General features: G+C 34.0%; 1 protein-coding gene across 7 annotated transcripts in view; it reads right to left on the reverse strand.

Annotated features, from left to right (window-relative positions):
- Nucleotides 1–18,460, reverse strand: part of STPG2 (sperm tail PG-rich repeat containing 2) — a 671,193-nt gene that overhangs the window by 64,287 nt on the left and 588,446 nt on the right. For 4 of the 7 annotated variants that reach the window (XM_074396475.1, XM_074396471.1, XM_074396480.1 and 1 more), the window contains one exon: nucleotides 1,356–3,826. In XM_074396475.1, coding sequence (XP_074252576.1) covers nucleotides 3,629–3,826 — 198 coding nt within the window. In that variant the 3' untranslated portion in view covers nucleotides 1,356–3,628. Of the gene's footprint in view, nucleotides 1–1,355; nucleotides 3,827–18,460 lie in introns of those variants that run through there. The other 3 variants (XM_074396474.1, XM_074396472.1, XM_074396473.1) reach the window with 1 other exon arrangement.

Raw genomic sequence — 18,460 nt, forward strand, 5'->3', positions numbered from 1 at the left:
TACATGGCAAGATATCTCATCTAGGAGATATTCTTTTTTAATTGTAACTATTCATTGAAGATACAAGATTTCATAAATTGAGAGATAAAAGGAAAGGAGCTTGACAAATTGGTAAAGAATTTCAGATATGGCAAAGAATAACTTATTGCAGACCATGCAACAAAGAAAATCTATAGAATTTATTTCTGTTTAAATTTATTTACCTGAATGGAAAACTATACAGACAACCAGGTTTTAAAGGGCCAGGAATTTGGTGAGAAAAGTGAGGCAGGTGTAACACTGAGGCGAGCCTTACATTTCCCTTGGAGGAATCTTTCAGTTTCTAAATAGCATAAGGCCAAATGACCAAGAAGACAGCTATAAAGCATACAGAAACTTAAGCTAAAACTTTGGCCTTATCAGGAACTCTCAGGATCTCTAAAGATAAAACTTGTAGTTTAAGAAAGCAGGATGTCAAGAAACTAAATTACAAAGAAAAATGAAGAAGAATGAGAGAAGTCTGGCATTGTATTATGTTTCTCCTTAAGACATTTGCTACATTTTATCTGGTATAGCGCTATCAGCCTATCATACGGAGTCAAGAGTGGCAGCTAAAGATATGGGCAGCAAAACAGGGTAGTTGGCAGTTTCCCAGGATGGAAGAAGAAAAAAATTTGAGAAGGGACTCTAGCAAATATCACTGACTTCCTATTATTAATAGAAGCACAGAAGGTTATACTCTAAAAATATGGGTAATAAGAATTATATAAATTCTTAACAAAAATGTGAAACCAGTTCTGGTCAAACACAAGCCCAGATTGGAAAAAGAGGTCTGCACCATATTTAAGTTACCTGAGAAAAAACTAAAGGAAATCCTCCGTGAAAAAAGAAAATATGAGACAAAACATCAAATTATCTCTATAATTTTCATGAGCAATAGTCTCCATTTGATCAAACTTATTAGGCATGTCAGGAGATAGAATCAAAAACCAGAAAACTAAAGAATAATATAAGCATATCCAAAGGTGAATCTGAGTTGGGGTTATCTATGACAGATTTTAAAATAATAAAGAATAAAATGCTTAATAAAACTGTTGGCAAGATCAAGAATCTCAGTATGTAACAGGAATTTATAAATAATAACCAAATGTAAATTGTAGAATTGAAAATTTTAATATTTAAATTAGAAATTCAATAGATGTGTTTAACTACAAACTGCTAAAGAGAGGATTTTTGAACTAAGGAGATATTATTGTAAAATACACAGATTGAAGTTCAAAAATAAAAGAGAATCTATAATATACAAAAGAGCATACAAGACACATGAGACACAATTTAATATCTGTAATTGCATTTATATAATAAGAGAAGAGAAATGTTAAAGAAGCAATATTTGAAAAGATAATAAGTGAGAAACTTTCACAGCCAATAGAAAGACATCAACCCACACAATCCAGAGCATTAACAAACACCAAGGAGGATTGGGGCAGGAGAAAGGAAAATCTAAGAACATTAGAGTCAAACTGACCATTTTTAAATGCTAAAAGAAAAGTTGTAAAAGCAGTCAGATAAATAAAAGACATTATTTTCAAAGGAAAGATACTTTATTAGAAACTATGGAGGGCAGAAGACAATAGAATGACATTTTTTAAATACCCAAAGCAAATATGCCAATCTGGACTTCTTTATTCAGCAAAAACATTCTTCAAAAAGGAAAATGATATAAAGATGTTTTCAGACACACAACTGAGAAAACTCAACAACAGCAAACCTGTGCAAACATACATATTAAAAGGAGTTCATTAGACAGAAGACGAATGATTCAAAGAGAAGCACAGAAATGAAAGAAGAAAAGAAAAGAACAATGAAAGAGTTAAATATGTGGGTAAATCAAAATAAAAATATCTTAAGTAATGATGACAATAATCTCCTATAGGGTCAATAGATATAGAATTGAAAATGGTAAGTTTTAAATGATATGAAATCGTTTAAAAATCATTGCATTGTAAAGAATGCACTACATATTGATAACTAATAAAGATTATAAGTAAAACCAATGGACCATTTCTCTCTGCCATAACAAGATATATAATAGAAGCAAAAGTATAATTTGTGAGATGAAATTAAAACTAAGACATTATTGTACACATTGCTTTTCTATACAATCAACTGATGAATTAATATTTCTAAATGATGAATGTTCTATACGAGCACTCTCTAATAGAAATATAATTTGAGCCATAAAAGTAATTTTATTTTTCTAATGACCACATAAAAAGTAAAAATGAAAATAATCTTAATGGCATATTTTATTTAACCCAGTATACCTTAAATATTATCATTTCAACATATAATAAATACAAAATATTATTAATGAGATATTTTATACCTTTTTTTGTAAAACTGTCTTCAAAATCTGGTATTCATTTTAGACTTACAGCACACTGCAGATTGCAATAGCCACATTTCAAGTCCCAAATACTCCCGTGTGGCTAGTGGCTACCATCATGAACAGCAATAGTTTATTCACATAGATGGCATCTATATGAATTTGATCTACTACTCTAGTAAGCAGGTTAATGATATATCAGATATTAAACTTTATAGTTTATTACTTTAACAAATAATTTCCTATTTAGAATTTAGTTCTCCAGTAATTAAAATAATCTTAGTAGTTTCCTCCTGAAGTACAAAGCCATTTAATGGCATTGGTACTGAAAAGAAAGGGAATTTTTTTCTGGGAAATAGACATCCAATTTTTCAAATCTAGTCTCATCTTACAAAAACCTCAAAGCCTAAACCACTGTTACAGTCCTTATCACTCATTCACTGTATAACTCATAGTTGAATATATATTAACTCTTTATATAAGCGAATTGACTTTTAATTCAAACCTGCTTGATAATGCAATTTGACCAAAAAGTTTACATGCTAAAATAAGATATAATCCTACAACAACTGGCTAAAGCATAACATTACAAAAATTTATTTGTATTAAAAAGATAGGTTAATTAAAAAGCAACTCACCTGATTAAGGTAACTATTTTATCTTGGTATTAAAGGCAAATGAAAAACAAACTTTATAAAAATGGAAAGATCATGTACCATTCTTGACCAGATTAGCACTTATTTCTAGAAGAACGAAGATTGCCTTCTACTATAATCTATTAATTACACCTTGGGGCCAGAAACACAACCAATTTCTAGAAAAGGGATACAAATATATTATTTACAGGAAAGAAAAATACTTTCTGACCAAAAGATTGTATATGACAATTAATTTCTGGATTGTAAAAATGTAGTAACCATATAACTCTCGGAGGACAGGTACACTCACTAATACGGTGTGACTCTGTGTTCCCACCCAAATCTCATCTCGAATTGTAATCCCCATGTGTCCAGGGAAGGACCTGGTGGGAGGTGACTGGATGACAGGTGCAGTTTACCCCATGCTGTTCTCATGATAGTGACCTTGTTCTCATGAAATGTGATGGTTTCATAAGTGTTTGGCAGTTCCTCTTCCCTCGCTCTTTCATGCCACCCTGTGAAGAAGGTACTTGCTTCTCGTTTGCCTTCTACCATGATTTTAAGTTTCCTGAGACCCCCCCAGCCATGTGAAACAGCGTCAGAGTCAGTTAAACCTCTTTCTTTATGAATTACCCAGTCTTGTGAATTTCTTTATATCACTGTGAGAACAAACTGATACACTCACCATTTTGCCTCCTCGGAGTTTTTGTTTGGCTTTTTGTTCTAGAGTAGGAGTGGTTTCTCCATCAATCAAGAAAGAATTTGGCAGAGTTACATTAAATGTTCTCTTCAGAACAGTATGCCTTAAAAATGGACTGAGCTGTGGATATTAAAAAAAAAGAATAGTACATTTTAATTGTATCATTCATAAACTTTGAAACATTATTTTATATTAATTAATAATGAATTCATTAACATAAACTATCTAACCAGCACCATTTATTGATATTTTAAATGTCTGGATTCCTAGGGCTAACATATATAAACATAATTTAAAATATGCAAAAGTAAAAAATAAAATATATAAAAGTTACAAGTCATGAATTTAATGCATGTTTAATATTCTTCTAAGAGTCATATATATATTTGGTAGACGTAAAAACCTTTGGTGAAACCTAAAATTTCTTTTTAAAAAAGAAATATGTATATTTTTACGTGTATTAATATTAAATAATTTTTATTCCCAAAATAAATTTTGCTTCCAATGAAAGGAGATATTGACTTTCCAGATGTGTCTTCTCTCAACGTTGATCCTTTCAACAATATTTGTTAAATGCATATTATCTGCCTATTTTCCTATGAACATGCAGTAACAAGATAAAGTCAGTTTACATTCATCATTCAACATGCCAATGAAAACGTCAAGAAAGAACAAAATTCAAAAGAACTTTTAAAACTATAACACTTTTACACTGTTGGTGGGAATGTAAATTAATTCAACTATTGTGGAAGACAGTGTGGCGATTCCTCAAGGACCTAAAAATAGAAATCCCATTTGACCCAGCAATCCCATTACTGGGTATATATCCAAAGGATTATAAATCATTCTACTACAAGGACACATGCACACGAATGTTCATTGCAGCACTGTTTACAATAGCAAAGACCTGGAACCAACCCAAATGCCCAACGATGATAGACTGGATAGGGAAAATGTGGTACATATACACCATGGAATATTATGCAGCCATCAAAAACGATGAGTTCACATCCTTTGTAGGGACATGGATGAACCTGGAAACCATTATTCTCAGCAAACTGACACAAGAGCAGAAAATCAAACACCGTATATTCTCGCTCATAGGCGGGTGTTGAACAATGAGAACACATGGACACAGGGAGGGGAGCACTACACACTGGGATCCGTTGGGGGGAAATGGGGGAGGGGCAGGGGGGTGGGGAGGTGGGAAAAGATAGCATGGGGAGAAATGACAGATACAGGTGAGGGGACGGAAGGAAGCAAAGCACACTGCCATGTGTGTACCTATGCAACAATCTTGCATGTTCATCACATGTACCCCAAAACCTAAAATGCAATTAAAAAAAAAAAAACTATAACAAACAACAAACTCTAATTTCAATTGCTTGTGAGGAATGTCCATGAAATTTCTTGCAAAAAGAAGCTGACTGAAGAATGAAATTAATGGAATAATCATTCAATCAATATTTTTTTAGTGCTTCCTCCATGATAGGTATTAGTCCTAACACAGCTATATAAATGATCTTTTTTTCATTCTACCCTCCACAAGAATGTCATGTAATAGGATATATTAGAAAGTTGGAAATTGAGATGCATAGTTAGTAAGTACAAGTTGAGAGTACTGCATTCTTAGATTTATAGTTTTTCATCGCCTATCTTTATGTAATAGAGAGATACAGGTTTAAAGTCAGCTTCATGTAGAAAGATAACTCATATATCTCAGTAGAAATCTGGACTCAGACATTTTCAATGTCATGGCCTTGGAAAATGTTACCTCCCCTTTATAAGCTTAGGTTTCCTCACTTTTCAAATGGAGTCAAAGCAATCTACTCTATATAATTTGGGGGTTATAATAATTGAGTTAAAGTATGGAAAGTAGTCTTTTATCTTGAAAGGCAATATAGCTTAGTGGTTAAAAGCCTGGACCTTTCATTGGTTGAAACCCCGCTCTTGCTACCTGCTTTGTGTGTGTTCTTTAGCAACTTACTCAACATCTCTGTTCTGTGGCTTTCTAGTTGTTATTTTTCTTAAGACAGGGTCTCACTTTATTGCCCTGGCTGGAGAGCACTGGCCCAATCTCAGCTCACTGCAGCCTCAGCCTCCCAGGCTCAAGTGATCCTCCCACCTCTTCCTCCCAAGTAGCTGGGACTACAGATGTGCTCCACCATACCCTACTAGATGCATTGGTTTTTACATTTGGAAAGTGAAGATGCTAAAATAATACCCATCTTATGACATTTTTATGAGGATTAAATGAGTTAATAATGTATAAAACATATCAAGCCTGGCATATCAAAATCATATGTGTCTATTACTATTATCATCCTCATCAACATCATCTTCTGTGTAATGTCTCCCAATAGGGAAATATTTGCATTAACTTAGTTAAAAATAAACTTTCATTCTTATTATGAGAGAAGTGGCAAACAGGACAGTTAGAATTTGCCCTCAGTCCAGCACTCTGTAGAGACATTAAAAGTTAATTGATGTAAAATATTTTAGCATATCATTAGGATGAAATTTAGAATATTATTATTTCCATGATCAAACTAAGAGAGCAGAACCAGGGCCATCCACATGTCCTACTGTTGGGAAGTTTCAATTTTGCAGATTCCTTCTTTTAAAAGCATGAATAAACAGAAACATATCTACACAATTCCAATGCAAACAATGTAGCTAAAAGGAAAATAACATTAATTTGAAGAAACACTGTAAAAAGCCATCAATATTTATTTATAATATTAACAAAAATATGTTTTAGAAAAATACATAAAATTGGAACTAAATAAAGTTTGTGGGGTAATCCCTAAATCATTAAAAAATCTAAAAAGAGCCTTTTGAGTAACTATTGAACTAAAGAGAAATATGCATATAAATCCAATCACTTAGAAAAATATTATGAAAGGGAAAATCAACATTCACAGAACTACCCCCAAGCTTCAGTCATAATCCAAAATATTTCATGATTTATAGAGGAAAACTGGGCAACTTCCATTATTCTCTCCCCTTTTTATTTATTCCATGAGTTAACATCAAGTAGATATTATATATCAGGCACCATACTAAGATCTAACAATAAAATTGTCAGCCAAAAATACATAATTCCAGGTCTCACAAAATCTATTACCAATAATGAGATAATCATAAAATAAATATAAAATAAAAAATTGATAAGAACTCCTAAGAAGAGGTACATGGAGATAAAATAAGAAAAACGGACCAAGTAAAGATCAGAGTCTTTATTAAGAAAGTGACAATTGAACAGAAATCTGAAGAAAAGATAGGACTTCATCAGGCAACAGTGGGAAAGAGGGTCAGGCGAGGCACTCCAGACTCAGAGATCAATACAGGCAAAAATCCTGTAGCATGTTTTATTAACTCAAAGAAAGCTAATAAGCATGGAGTGGCACAGAGCAAGGTAGGCATCATGAGGGATGGTGCCAAAGACCTAGTAGGCCATGTTAAGGATTTCAGTGATGACAAATTAATGAAAGGCCATTAAAGTTTACTACAAAATTGGTAAGAGATTATTGCTTTTTTGGAAAATCACTTATTATGGTTATTTTATATTAATGTTTTATTGTATAAATATTAATTATCCTATATGCACTTATCTAACTACTAAAATAATGGTGGAGCTGCCCACCCTACTACACCAGCCAGCATGTCTGACTGCACAATATCTGGACCCCACACTCACACACCCTTCACTGCTCCACACCTGACTCTTCCTTGGCAGGCATGGGATATAGGCCAGTAGTGTGAGCTGAGAACAGCTTGCCAGGCTGAGTAAGCAGAACCAGCCCAGTGGGTCTGAATAAAACTCAGGCAAAGGCACCACTGGCCAGAGGTTTCAGGCCAGAAAAGCAAGACCCCAAAGATCCTGTGACAACAGGATACTGATCTGCTGAAATTTTCAAAGAATTACTGCTTGACATAATAGGGACAGCAATGGACTAAAGGCAGGGTAAGAATGTGAATTCAGGCCTTCTGTTTCCTATCCCCAAACAACTTCTAAGAAAAAATGTTGACTTCAGGAAGATAAAAGTTTGCCATTCTCTAGAAATGAGGAATTAGTGTGGTATCATTGAAAATAATATACTGGAGTCTGACTAGTATTGAGAGGTCCCAGGTTTCAGTCCTGGCACCATGCTCAGCACAAACTTAGAAGTAAGTATAGTCAACTTTGTTTCAGACAGAGGAATCAGACAAAGAGGAGACACTAGGATGTCTGAATTTGGGAACCAGAGAAGCAGAAGAGAGGTAGAGGTATCAGGCTTTATGTAGAGCAGAGGAAAGAAATTAAATTCTTCCTATATTATTCTCTGTAGCTATTCTCTCTACACTCTTCCCCAAAGGCCCCTAGATCTGAAGGAAACTGGGACTGAATATTATTCTTACAAAGGGTTAGAAAACTGAGGTAGTACCACACATTATAAAGCAGTATCAATATATAATATTTATGAATGAAATATGTAAATATATTTATTTAATGAAAAAGAAGCTTTCCTGGCTTAGTATAGGCATTTAATGTATAAGCTGGCATTTCAGTCAACAGAAAAAGCATTCAAAAGTTGCCAGTACTGTAATAATCAGTTTTGTATTTGTAAAAATGAATATATAGTATATTTTCACATTGTGGACCTATGCAAAGTTAAATGTTTAAATGTTAAAACAATCTGGAATATTAGAATAACTAAAAGAAAATAAAAATGAATATCATGCCTAGGATTTGTTTTAGGAATAGGTCCTGATTATATACAAAGAAGTATCAGAGATGATATTTATGTTGTTGTTTTATATAATAAGAAAGCCAGTAAAGTCTTTCAAAATTTCTAGAAAGAATTTCTGACAATGTTTAGAAATTATTCCTAATATAGAAAAAATAGAATGCTGGAACAAACATTATATAAAGCTGGTATGTTTGATTCTAAACATGTCTACTGTTTACTATCAAAAATATGCTTACTACAGCACTTCAAGTCTCATGAAAAAGCTACATTTATCAAGACAATATGTTATTGGTGAAAAAAAGAAACAGATGGATAGAAAAAAAAAAGTCTAGATACAGGTCTTACAACCTTCACAAAAATTAGCTCAAAACAGAATAAAGATCTCAATGTAAAATGCAAAACCAGGAAACTCCTAGGAGATAACACAAAAGAAATTCCAGATGACCTTGTGTTTGGCAATGACACTGATGCAGGAGTAGGGGCAGGGAAGGGGCAGGGAAGTTCTGGGAGAAAAAGGCAGGGCCCATAATGAGGGCTCCACTGAGGGGCCTGTGCCTACAGACCTGGGTGAGAACAGGCATTTATTTTTGTGCCCAAATATTGCATTTCCCAAGACTACCTTGTCCCACCCATCCCTATCCTGCGCCTATAAAAACCCCAACAACCTAACTGGAGGACACACAAGTGGTTGGACATCAAGAGGAACACGTCGGCAGAAGGACACACCAGCAGATACCAGCAGATGCTGGCAGGCCATCGACCAGTGGAGCAATGTGGAGTTTTGCTGTTGTGGTCAAAGGAGAGCCCAGCTTCTGAGCAGTCCTACTCCAGGAGGTAACCACCCTCCCACTCTATCCCCTTCTGGCTCCCTCATCTGCTAAGAGCAACTTTCACTCAATAAAACCTTACATTCAATCTCCAAGCTCATGTGTAATCCAATTCTTCCAGTACATCAAGGCAAGAAGCCTAGGATATAGAAAGCCCTCTATCTTCATGGTTAGGCAGAAGGTCTAACTGAGCTTATAAACAGAAGTCACCTATAGATGGCTAAACTGAAAGAGCCCATTGCAACACATGCCCACTGAGGCTTCAGGAGTTTTACGCATCCACCCTTAGACACTGCCATACTGTTGGAGCCCCACAGCCCGCCCATCTACATTCTCCCCCTACAGGTTAGAGCAGTGGGGCACTGAAGAAGTGAGCCATTCCCCTGGTGCATGCCCTGAGAGGGGGACAAGGGAATGTTTCCTGTGCCAACATTTTACATACAACGATATCGAAGGCATGGCCCATAAAAAAACAAACTGTATTTCACTAAAATTAAAAACTTTTGTTCTTCACAAGATACTGTCAAGAAAATGAGAACACTAGCTACAGACTCCAAGACAATATTTGTAAAAGATATTTGATTATATTAGTCTGTTCTCACATTGCTATAAAGAACTACCCGAGACTGGGTAACTTACAAAGGAAAGAGGTTTAATTGGCTCAGTGTTCCACAGGCTGTACAGGAAGCATGGCTGGGAGGCCTCAGGAAACTTACAGTCATGGCAGAAAGCAAAGGGGAAGCAAGCATATTTTCACATGGCCAGCACACGGTGGGGAGAGAGCAAGAGCAAGAAAGCGAAGGGGGAAGTGCCACACACTTTTGAAAAACCAGATCTTGGGAGAATTCACTCACTATCATGAGAACAGCAAGGGGGAAATCTGCCCCCATGATCCAATTACCTCCCACCTAGCACCAAGCACTAAGTCCCTCCTCCAATGTAGAAGATCATAATTCATCATGAGATTTGGGTAGGAACACAGAGCCAAACCATGTCACTGAGAAAGAAATATATGAAGTGTTATACAAAATATATGAAGAACTCTTAAAACTCAACAATAAGAAAATAAAAGATAGGTAAAATACCTGAATAGATACTTGCCAAGGAAGATTATATAATGGCAAATAAGCTGTGAAAAGATGATCCACATCATATGTCACTAGGGAATTGCAAATGAAAACAACAATGGGATACCACTACCTACCTATTAGAATGATCAAAATGCAAAATATTAACCATACCAAATACTGGTGAGGATGTGAAGCAAAAGTACTCTTGTCCATTGCTGGTGGGAATACAAAATGGCACAGCCACTTTGGAAAGTATTTTGGCAGTATTTTAACAAAACTAAACATAATATTCCCATATGATCTTGTGATTACACTTTTTGTTATTTTAACCAGATGAAATGAACACTATGTCTACTCAAACACCTGCACATGAATGCTTACAGGCATATTGTTCACAATTGCCAAAACTTAAAAATAATTAGGAGACCATTAGGCTGAGACAGCTCCAGTGCCTTCTGTTACTATGTAATCAAACCAAACACAACTCAGTGTAAACAGTCAAACCAGACTGAAACTTAACTAGTCACAGGCCACCAACTAACATTTAACTAGGAACTTTCCCCTTTAGCCAATCAAATATTTTCATTGTCTTGCTTCCATGAACACTTTATGTAAGTTTTCACCTCACACTCCCTAGATGGAGTTCTGAACCACTTTTGGTCTAGTGCTGCCCAATTCCTGAATCACTGTTTGCTCAAAACAAACAGAAAAACAAAAAAACTCTTTTAACATTTTAATGTGCCTAAGCTTGTCTTTTAACAGTTTGCAACACAAAATAAAGGGTTAAAAGCACCATTGCTGCAAATAATATGTGGAAATAGAATGATAACTATATGAAGAGATAGCTTGGGTTTGGAAAAAGCTAAAAATCTGGAACTTAAACATGAAATTTTCAACTGCAGAGCATTTGAGGAATGGGGTGATGTTAACAAGAGCCTAGAGTAAAATTTAATGGTTTAAATAACCATGATGAAGAGCTGCCAGTGATGAAAGAACTAAACTTTAACACTCATTGTACTATTAGGTGAGAAAAATAAAATGATATGGATGACAGCACATAATCAGAAGTTCATAACTATGCAAAAACATTCTCTAATTAACAACTTACTTTCTCTTAAAGCATGTGCAAGTGGGAGAAGTAAAAAGACTGACATTCTTACTAGAGAGATGAAAACAGTTATTTGTATTCAAAGCATTTTTCACCTGAAAACAGGAATGAATACAAGATGGGTCCTAAGTGTATTTGACCTGCATTGAAACCAGGTTCAGACTGCAGCTTTCAGAATACAAAAGTGTCTGAAAGTACTTGCCTGCAACAAAGAGTAGCCTAATGTCCACTTAGAATTTTTATATTCTGTGTTCTTTGGTTTGCAAAACTGGTTTAAAATTAATATAAACTAAAGAACAATTCATATGTCATTTCATTGAAATTATGATGAATGAGTTTGAAATATGAATTATAATTGAAGTAAAATCAAGACAATGTTAAAAGCTATATGTTTTCTTTCTCAAATTCACAATGAAACAAAAGGCAAAACAAATATATTCTAATTTTCCTTTTTTTATAATTCTCACTGAAATTGTAAATATATAGTATATATTCATTTTGTGCAGTAAAACACGTTGCTTAAAACGTTTCAGTCAAAAGAAGTTACTAGAGTTTTTAAATTCATATGTTTGATAGAATAGTAACTAAATATATTTTTCCTCTGGAGTGATTAATGCCTTTTCAAAGCACAATGGAAACTTTAAAAAATCATTACATTGTTCCCTGTGAAAGAAGGGAAGAGGATAATGAACAGCTAACTTTTGCAGTTCTGATTAGACACACACATTAGGAGAGAGAATCAACAAATACTGAAACTAATCATACCAAATAGCTTCAAAAAGGTTGATGCTCCTAAAGGACAAAGACAGATTGAGGAATTGTTCTAGATTAAAGGATATTAAAGGAACATGATAACTAAATTCGATGGATGATTCTAGGTGTAGAATATTATCAGCGCAATTAACAAAATTAAAATAAAGACTATATTATAGATAATATTGTAACAATAAAAAATTTCCTGAATTTGACCGTTGTTTTGTGGTTACATAGGAAGATTGTCGTCATTGTTAGGAGATATATGCTAAAGTATTTGAAGGTAAAAGATTATTATATCTAGTAGATTCAAACGGTTATATAATATATAATTCCTAAGAAAACATTAAAAATGTATAAATATGTGTGTATCAGTGTGTGAGAGTGAGTTTGTGAGAGGGAGAGACACTCACATAAAGAGGCAGAGAGGAAGAGTGAAAATAACACAATATATTAACAATTAGTGTTTCAACATTTGAATTTTTCAAAATAAATGTTGAAACACAATTTAAACTCAAAACATGAAAGTCCCTTTTCTAGGAATTAAAGTGTTCAACTTCTCTTTAGCTAAGATTTTGGTTACAATTCGTCTTCCCTAGAAGCACAAGTCCTCTACTTAATCTAGTATCATAAAATTCAAAGAATGCCTCTTTTTAACAATGTCAGTTTCTACTTTAGATGGTTTTAGATTTATTTTTCACTTAGAGTTTAGTAAAAATCTGTGTTACTGTGTTGATTGGGTCCTTCTAATCACTGAGTTTATTTGCATAAAGTCTATCTACAAGTACTAGAGAGAAGCATGTTCTACTTGCTCTGTCAGTCTTGTTATATTTCTTTGGTATTTCACTCTTTCCAATAATTAGAGAATGCTGGTAGAAGAAACATTATGCTATACTACTTACTAAACCTCTGCAGAGTCTTTATTTGACACCAGAGCATTCACCTCACAATCAGGTAACTTGTAACTGAATTACAGCTTAACTATAGAGAATTAGCTACAGTGCTTATAGAAGGAAGTTCCACTTTATTCTCTGCCATCAAGCCCTGCCACTATATCCACCCAATTTCCTGCATCTGCTCCCCTAAATTATGTCCCCTTATACTCAGTAGGGCTTTCCCCAAAAACCCCATTTAAAATTTCAACATTGTTCCTCAACCTGATTGCTTCCTTCTCTGCTTTATTTTTTTTCTATTATTAATATGTATATTATATATTTTATTTTGTATTTTGCTTTGTTTCTTATCTAACTTCCTGGAAGCTGGTTTTGTCTATTGGTTCTACAATACTTAGATCTATTCTTGACACAGACACTTGAATTATTTTTCTTTTTATTTTTTGTAATTCTGAAGACTTTAGATCTTCACTTATTTCTGGACAATCTCAGCTAAGATTATTTTGTGTAACTCTTCTCCTTTTCTTTTTTTCTTGGAACTGCTGTTGGGCATGTTTTACCTTCTTAAACTATTCTTCACGTATTTCTTCAAGTAAATATTTATTAAAAGCATAACATACATATAGAAAATTGCACAAGTAAATATAATTTAATAAATTTTTAAAGAGTGAACACTGCTGTATAACCAATACCCAATCAAAAACAAAGTATCACCAGTCCTCCAAAATGTTCTTATGTTCCCCCACCCAGTCACAACTCCCCTTATCTATTCCTGAGCCTGCACAAGAATCTTGACTTCTAACACTATTACTAGATGACCCTTGCCTAATATTGAACTTCAGATAAATGGAATCACATAGAGAATTTCCTTTTAAGTCTGGTTTCATTCATTCAAAATTATGCTTGTCATATGGATCCATGTGGATATATATAACATTCCTGCTCAGTTCTCCTCTGCATTCCATTTTATAAATACACCACAATGTATTTTACCCACTCTATTTCTGATGACCATTTCTGGGTTGTTTCCAATTCTAGCTATTAAAAACAGTGCTTCTATCTACCATTGAACATGCCTTTTGGTGTGCATATATACACATTCCATTTGGTTATGTGCCCAAAAGAGTAACTGTTGGATCATAAACTATTTATACATTTAGTTTTACAGACTCTACCAAGTAAAGCAAATGAGAGTTTCATTTTCCTCCACATCTTTTCCAACATTTGGTTGTCTCTCTCTTTGCATTTTAGCCATGCTAACAGGTATAAAGAAGTGTAACACTGCTATGGGCAGAATGATTGTGCTTCACCCAAAATTCATATGTTGAAATCCTATCCCTTGCAATGTGATATTAGGAGGTGGTGACTTTGGGAGGTAATTAGATCACAAAGGTAGAGCCCTCAACAATGAGATATGTGCCCTTATATGAAGAGGCCAGAGAGCTAGCTAACTTTCTTTTCATCATGTAAGGAAACAGGAAGTCAGCAGTCCCCAACCATGCTGGCATGGTGATTTCAGATTTCCAGCCTCCAAAACTGTGGGAGAAAAAGAATACTGATGTTTATAAGCCACCCAGTCAGTCTATGGTATTCTGTTACAGCAGCCCAAACTGACTAACACAAACACTGTAGTTTAAATCTATTTATCACTTATAAGGAAGTGGAGAACTTTTTCATATGTTAATTTGCCAATTTCCATATCCTCTTTTCTTTTGAATGTGCCTGTTCAAGTCTTAGTCCATTTTTACTGGCTGTTTCTCTTAAATTTATTTTTAGAAGTTCATTTCTAGGTACATGTATTGTAGATATCTTCACTCTTCTCTGTGTCATTCCCTTCCACTCATTTTAGTGGTGTGTTTTAATCAATAGATGTTCTTTATTTAATATCATCTAATTTATCATCTTTTTATTATTAGTTAACATTTTTTATGTCCTGTTAAAGAAGTATTTGATTAACTCAATTTCATGAAGATAGTCTCCTACTTCTTTTCTAGAATCTTGATGGTTTTTATTTTTCATTCTTTGATCAACAATACATCTGGAATCAATTTTGTATATGGTGTAAGATAGCACTCAAGATTGTTTTTATCCCATGTGGAAACCCAGTAGAATGAGCATTATTTATTGATAAGATCAACTTTACATTGTCCTGCATATCTATGGTTCTATTAGTACCTTGTGCTCTTGTATAATATTTGGTATGCAAATCTTCTACATGTTTTTTATTCATAATTGCTTTAATTATCAAATTCTATATAAATTTTCTTATAAATATTTAAATCAGCATATCAATTTGTACACACATATAATCTGCTGAGATTTTTAATTGGGATTACATTGAATTTATTTAAAGGTCAATTTTCAGAAAAGTAGCATCCATAAATTATTGAATGTATAATCATAATACATCATTCTATTTATTTACATAACTCCTAGTTTTTGTCAATAATTTTTTGTGGTTACCAGGTTAGAGGTCTTGTTCATCTTTTGTTAGATTTTTTTGGCATCATATTTTTGAAATTATATTGACATTTTAAAATTTTTTTTCCCCATAATTTGTTGCTCCTATCTATAAATTTTATTTTTGTTCACTGACTGCTAAACTCATTTATTTTCATGTAACTTACCTGTAGATTATTTTGGATTCTTAAATTTCATAATGTGTTATCTGCAGATGATTGCAATTTTATTTCTTCCTTGTTATATTGATTAAGACTTCCAGTATAGAATTGAATAGCAGTGGTTATAACTAGCATTGCTGATGAATTCCCAGTCACAGGCATAAAAAGCTTTCAATAATTCACCATTATGATTTTTAAAAATTTCTTTACTGATTACATATTTCCTTTTATTCATTTGTTGATAGTTGTTTACAATGAATCAGCATAAATTTTATCCTTTAATTTCTGAATCTATTGAGATGATCACATAATTTTTTACCATTATCCTATATGCAACTGTGGTAACATAATTTTTTCATGTATTATTTTTGTTATCCTTGCTGTTCTGAAATATTATCCAGCTTGCAAGCAGTCTTTTACATTTTTCATCTCTTTGTCTTTTTGAATTATATTTTAGCTGATACCTCACATTTCCCTTTACTTCTTTTCTCAATTGTGCATAGCCACTACAATTTTTTTTATTTAAATGAACTTATGTATGTGTAAATGTATGAACATTTTTATTTAGGTATAGCTTTAGGTTTATACAAAAGTAACAAGGTTATTAGAGAGTTTCCTTATATACCATACTTTCTCTTTTTATGTTTTTATTTTTTATTTTATTTTTTTTTGGTTTTTGTTTTTGAGAAGGAGTTTCACTCTTGCCATCCAGGCTGGAGTGCAGTGGCGTGATCTCGACTCACCGCAACATCCGTCTCTCTGGTTCAAGCGATTCTCCTGCCTCAGCCTCCCAAGTAGGTGGGATTACAGGTGTGTGCCATCATGCTTTGTTAATTTTTGTATTTTCAGTAAAGATGGAGTTTTACCATGCTGGTCATGCTGGTCATGCTGGTCTTGAACTCCTGACCTCAGGTGATCAGCCTGACTTGGCCTCCCGAAGTGCTAGAATTACAGGCATGACTTACCACACTTGGCCTCTCCTATTGTTAATATCTTACATTAGTATGATATATTTGTTACCATAAATGAATCAATATTGTTACATTACTGCTTACTTACTGCATATGTTTTTTTCAAATTTCCTTAGTATTCATCTAATGTTCTTTTTCTATTGTGAGATCTCATTTTGATACCATATTACATTTAGTAGATCAGGTCTTTGTGTGGCTTTATACTGCACTCCTTTCTATTGCTGAATAATATTCCATTACATAGATGTACCAAATTTGATTTTCCATTTACCTACTGAACAACAACTTGGTTTCTTCAAGTCTTTGGCAATTTTGCATACAGCTGTTGTAAATATTTGAATGAAAGTTTTTATATGGACATGAGTTTTCTAGTCAGTTGGGTAAATACCTAAGAACACAATCACTGGATTGTATGGTAAAGCTACATTTAGCTCTGTAAGAAACTTTGTACAAAGTTTGTGAGATATTTTGGGGAAAACATAAAAAGGCAACACAACAGTAAAAAATGATACAAATAAAAGTATACAGTATAACAACTATTTTACAGCATTTACATTGCATTAGGTATTCTAAGTGATCTAGAGATGAAGTAATACTTTGGAAGATGCCAAACTATCTTCCAAAGTAGTGGTGCCAGTGTTCATTCTAGAATTAATTCTATTCCAGTCCCTGCTGTTCTTCATCCTTACCAGCAATTCATCCAGCTCTGTCACCCAGTCTGGAGTTCAGTGGTATGATCTTGGCTCACTGAAACCTCTTCCTTCTGAGTTTAAGTAATTCTCCTGTGTCAGTCTCCTGAGTACCAGGGATTATGGGCATGCAACACCATGCCTGGCTAATTTTTGTATTTTCAGTAGAGATGGGGTTTCTCAGGCTGGTCTCAAACTCCTGACTCAGGTGATCCTCCCACCTTGGCCACCCAAATGTTCCTTATGTTTTTACATGCTTATTTACCCTGTCACTGATACATGCCTGGTACATGTCACCATATATAGTGGGGATAAATAGTGGGTGAATTGAATTATTTAACAGAATATTTGCAAGAAATCTAAATGTATTCTTGCCTAAGTATATGTCAAAAGATCATACATATGACCACTCAATTATAGTACTCAACACATGCACACTTAAAAAAGTCATGTATTTTTTCTGTGCCTCCGTCTTCTTCAGCCAGGATAGTTTCAGAACTGTGTTAGGTTAAGTTCTTTCCCCTGGAGAGTGGAACTTTATTTTGGAAAAGGTTACAGTCTTACTTCATAATGGTTACTCTTCTCTCCCTGATGGTTCTTTGAAGGAACCTTTTCAGAGTCTCACTAGGAGAACCTGTTGGTGAGCTACTAGAGAGAAAGCACATGAATATGTGGGTTTACAATTAAAGCTCCAGGCCTGGAGCTTTCTAATTCCCAGGCTAGTTTTCAATTAGCCTCTGGTAATTTGTCAAAATTTCCATTGTACTTATTCCTCCCAGCCGAAGGCTCCAATGACTTCAACTCCCAACCTCATTTGCTGTATCACTCTGTATTTGTCACTGTCCAGATTTCAAAGTCATGGCTGTTACTGCAACTTCAGTTTTTAGATGGGTCCAGGTAAAATCATTATTTTTCATTTTGTCCAGACTTTTCTTAGTGTAAAGACAGGTATAAAGCTCTTTATATATTAGAGCTAAATCCAGAAGTCTATTTGGATATTTGAAAAATGTATCTGTTCTTTGTGTATATATGCTTTCCAGATTTTTCATTCTGTGCTCTATTATATTATTTGTTTAATCATATTAATCA

The sequence above is a fragment of the Saimiri boliviensis genome, chromosome 3 (assembly GCF_048565385.1).
Source record: "Saimiri boliviensis isolate mSaiBol1 chromosome 3, mSaiBol1.pri, whole genome shotgun sequence".
Taxonomy (NCBI): Eukaryota; Metazoa; Chordata; class Mammalia; order Primates; family Cebidae; genus Saimiri; species Saimiri boliviensis.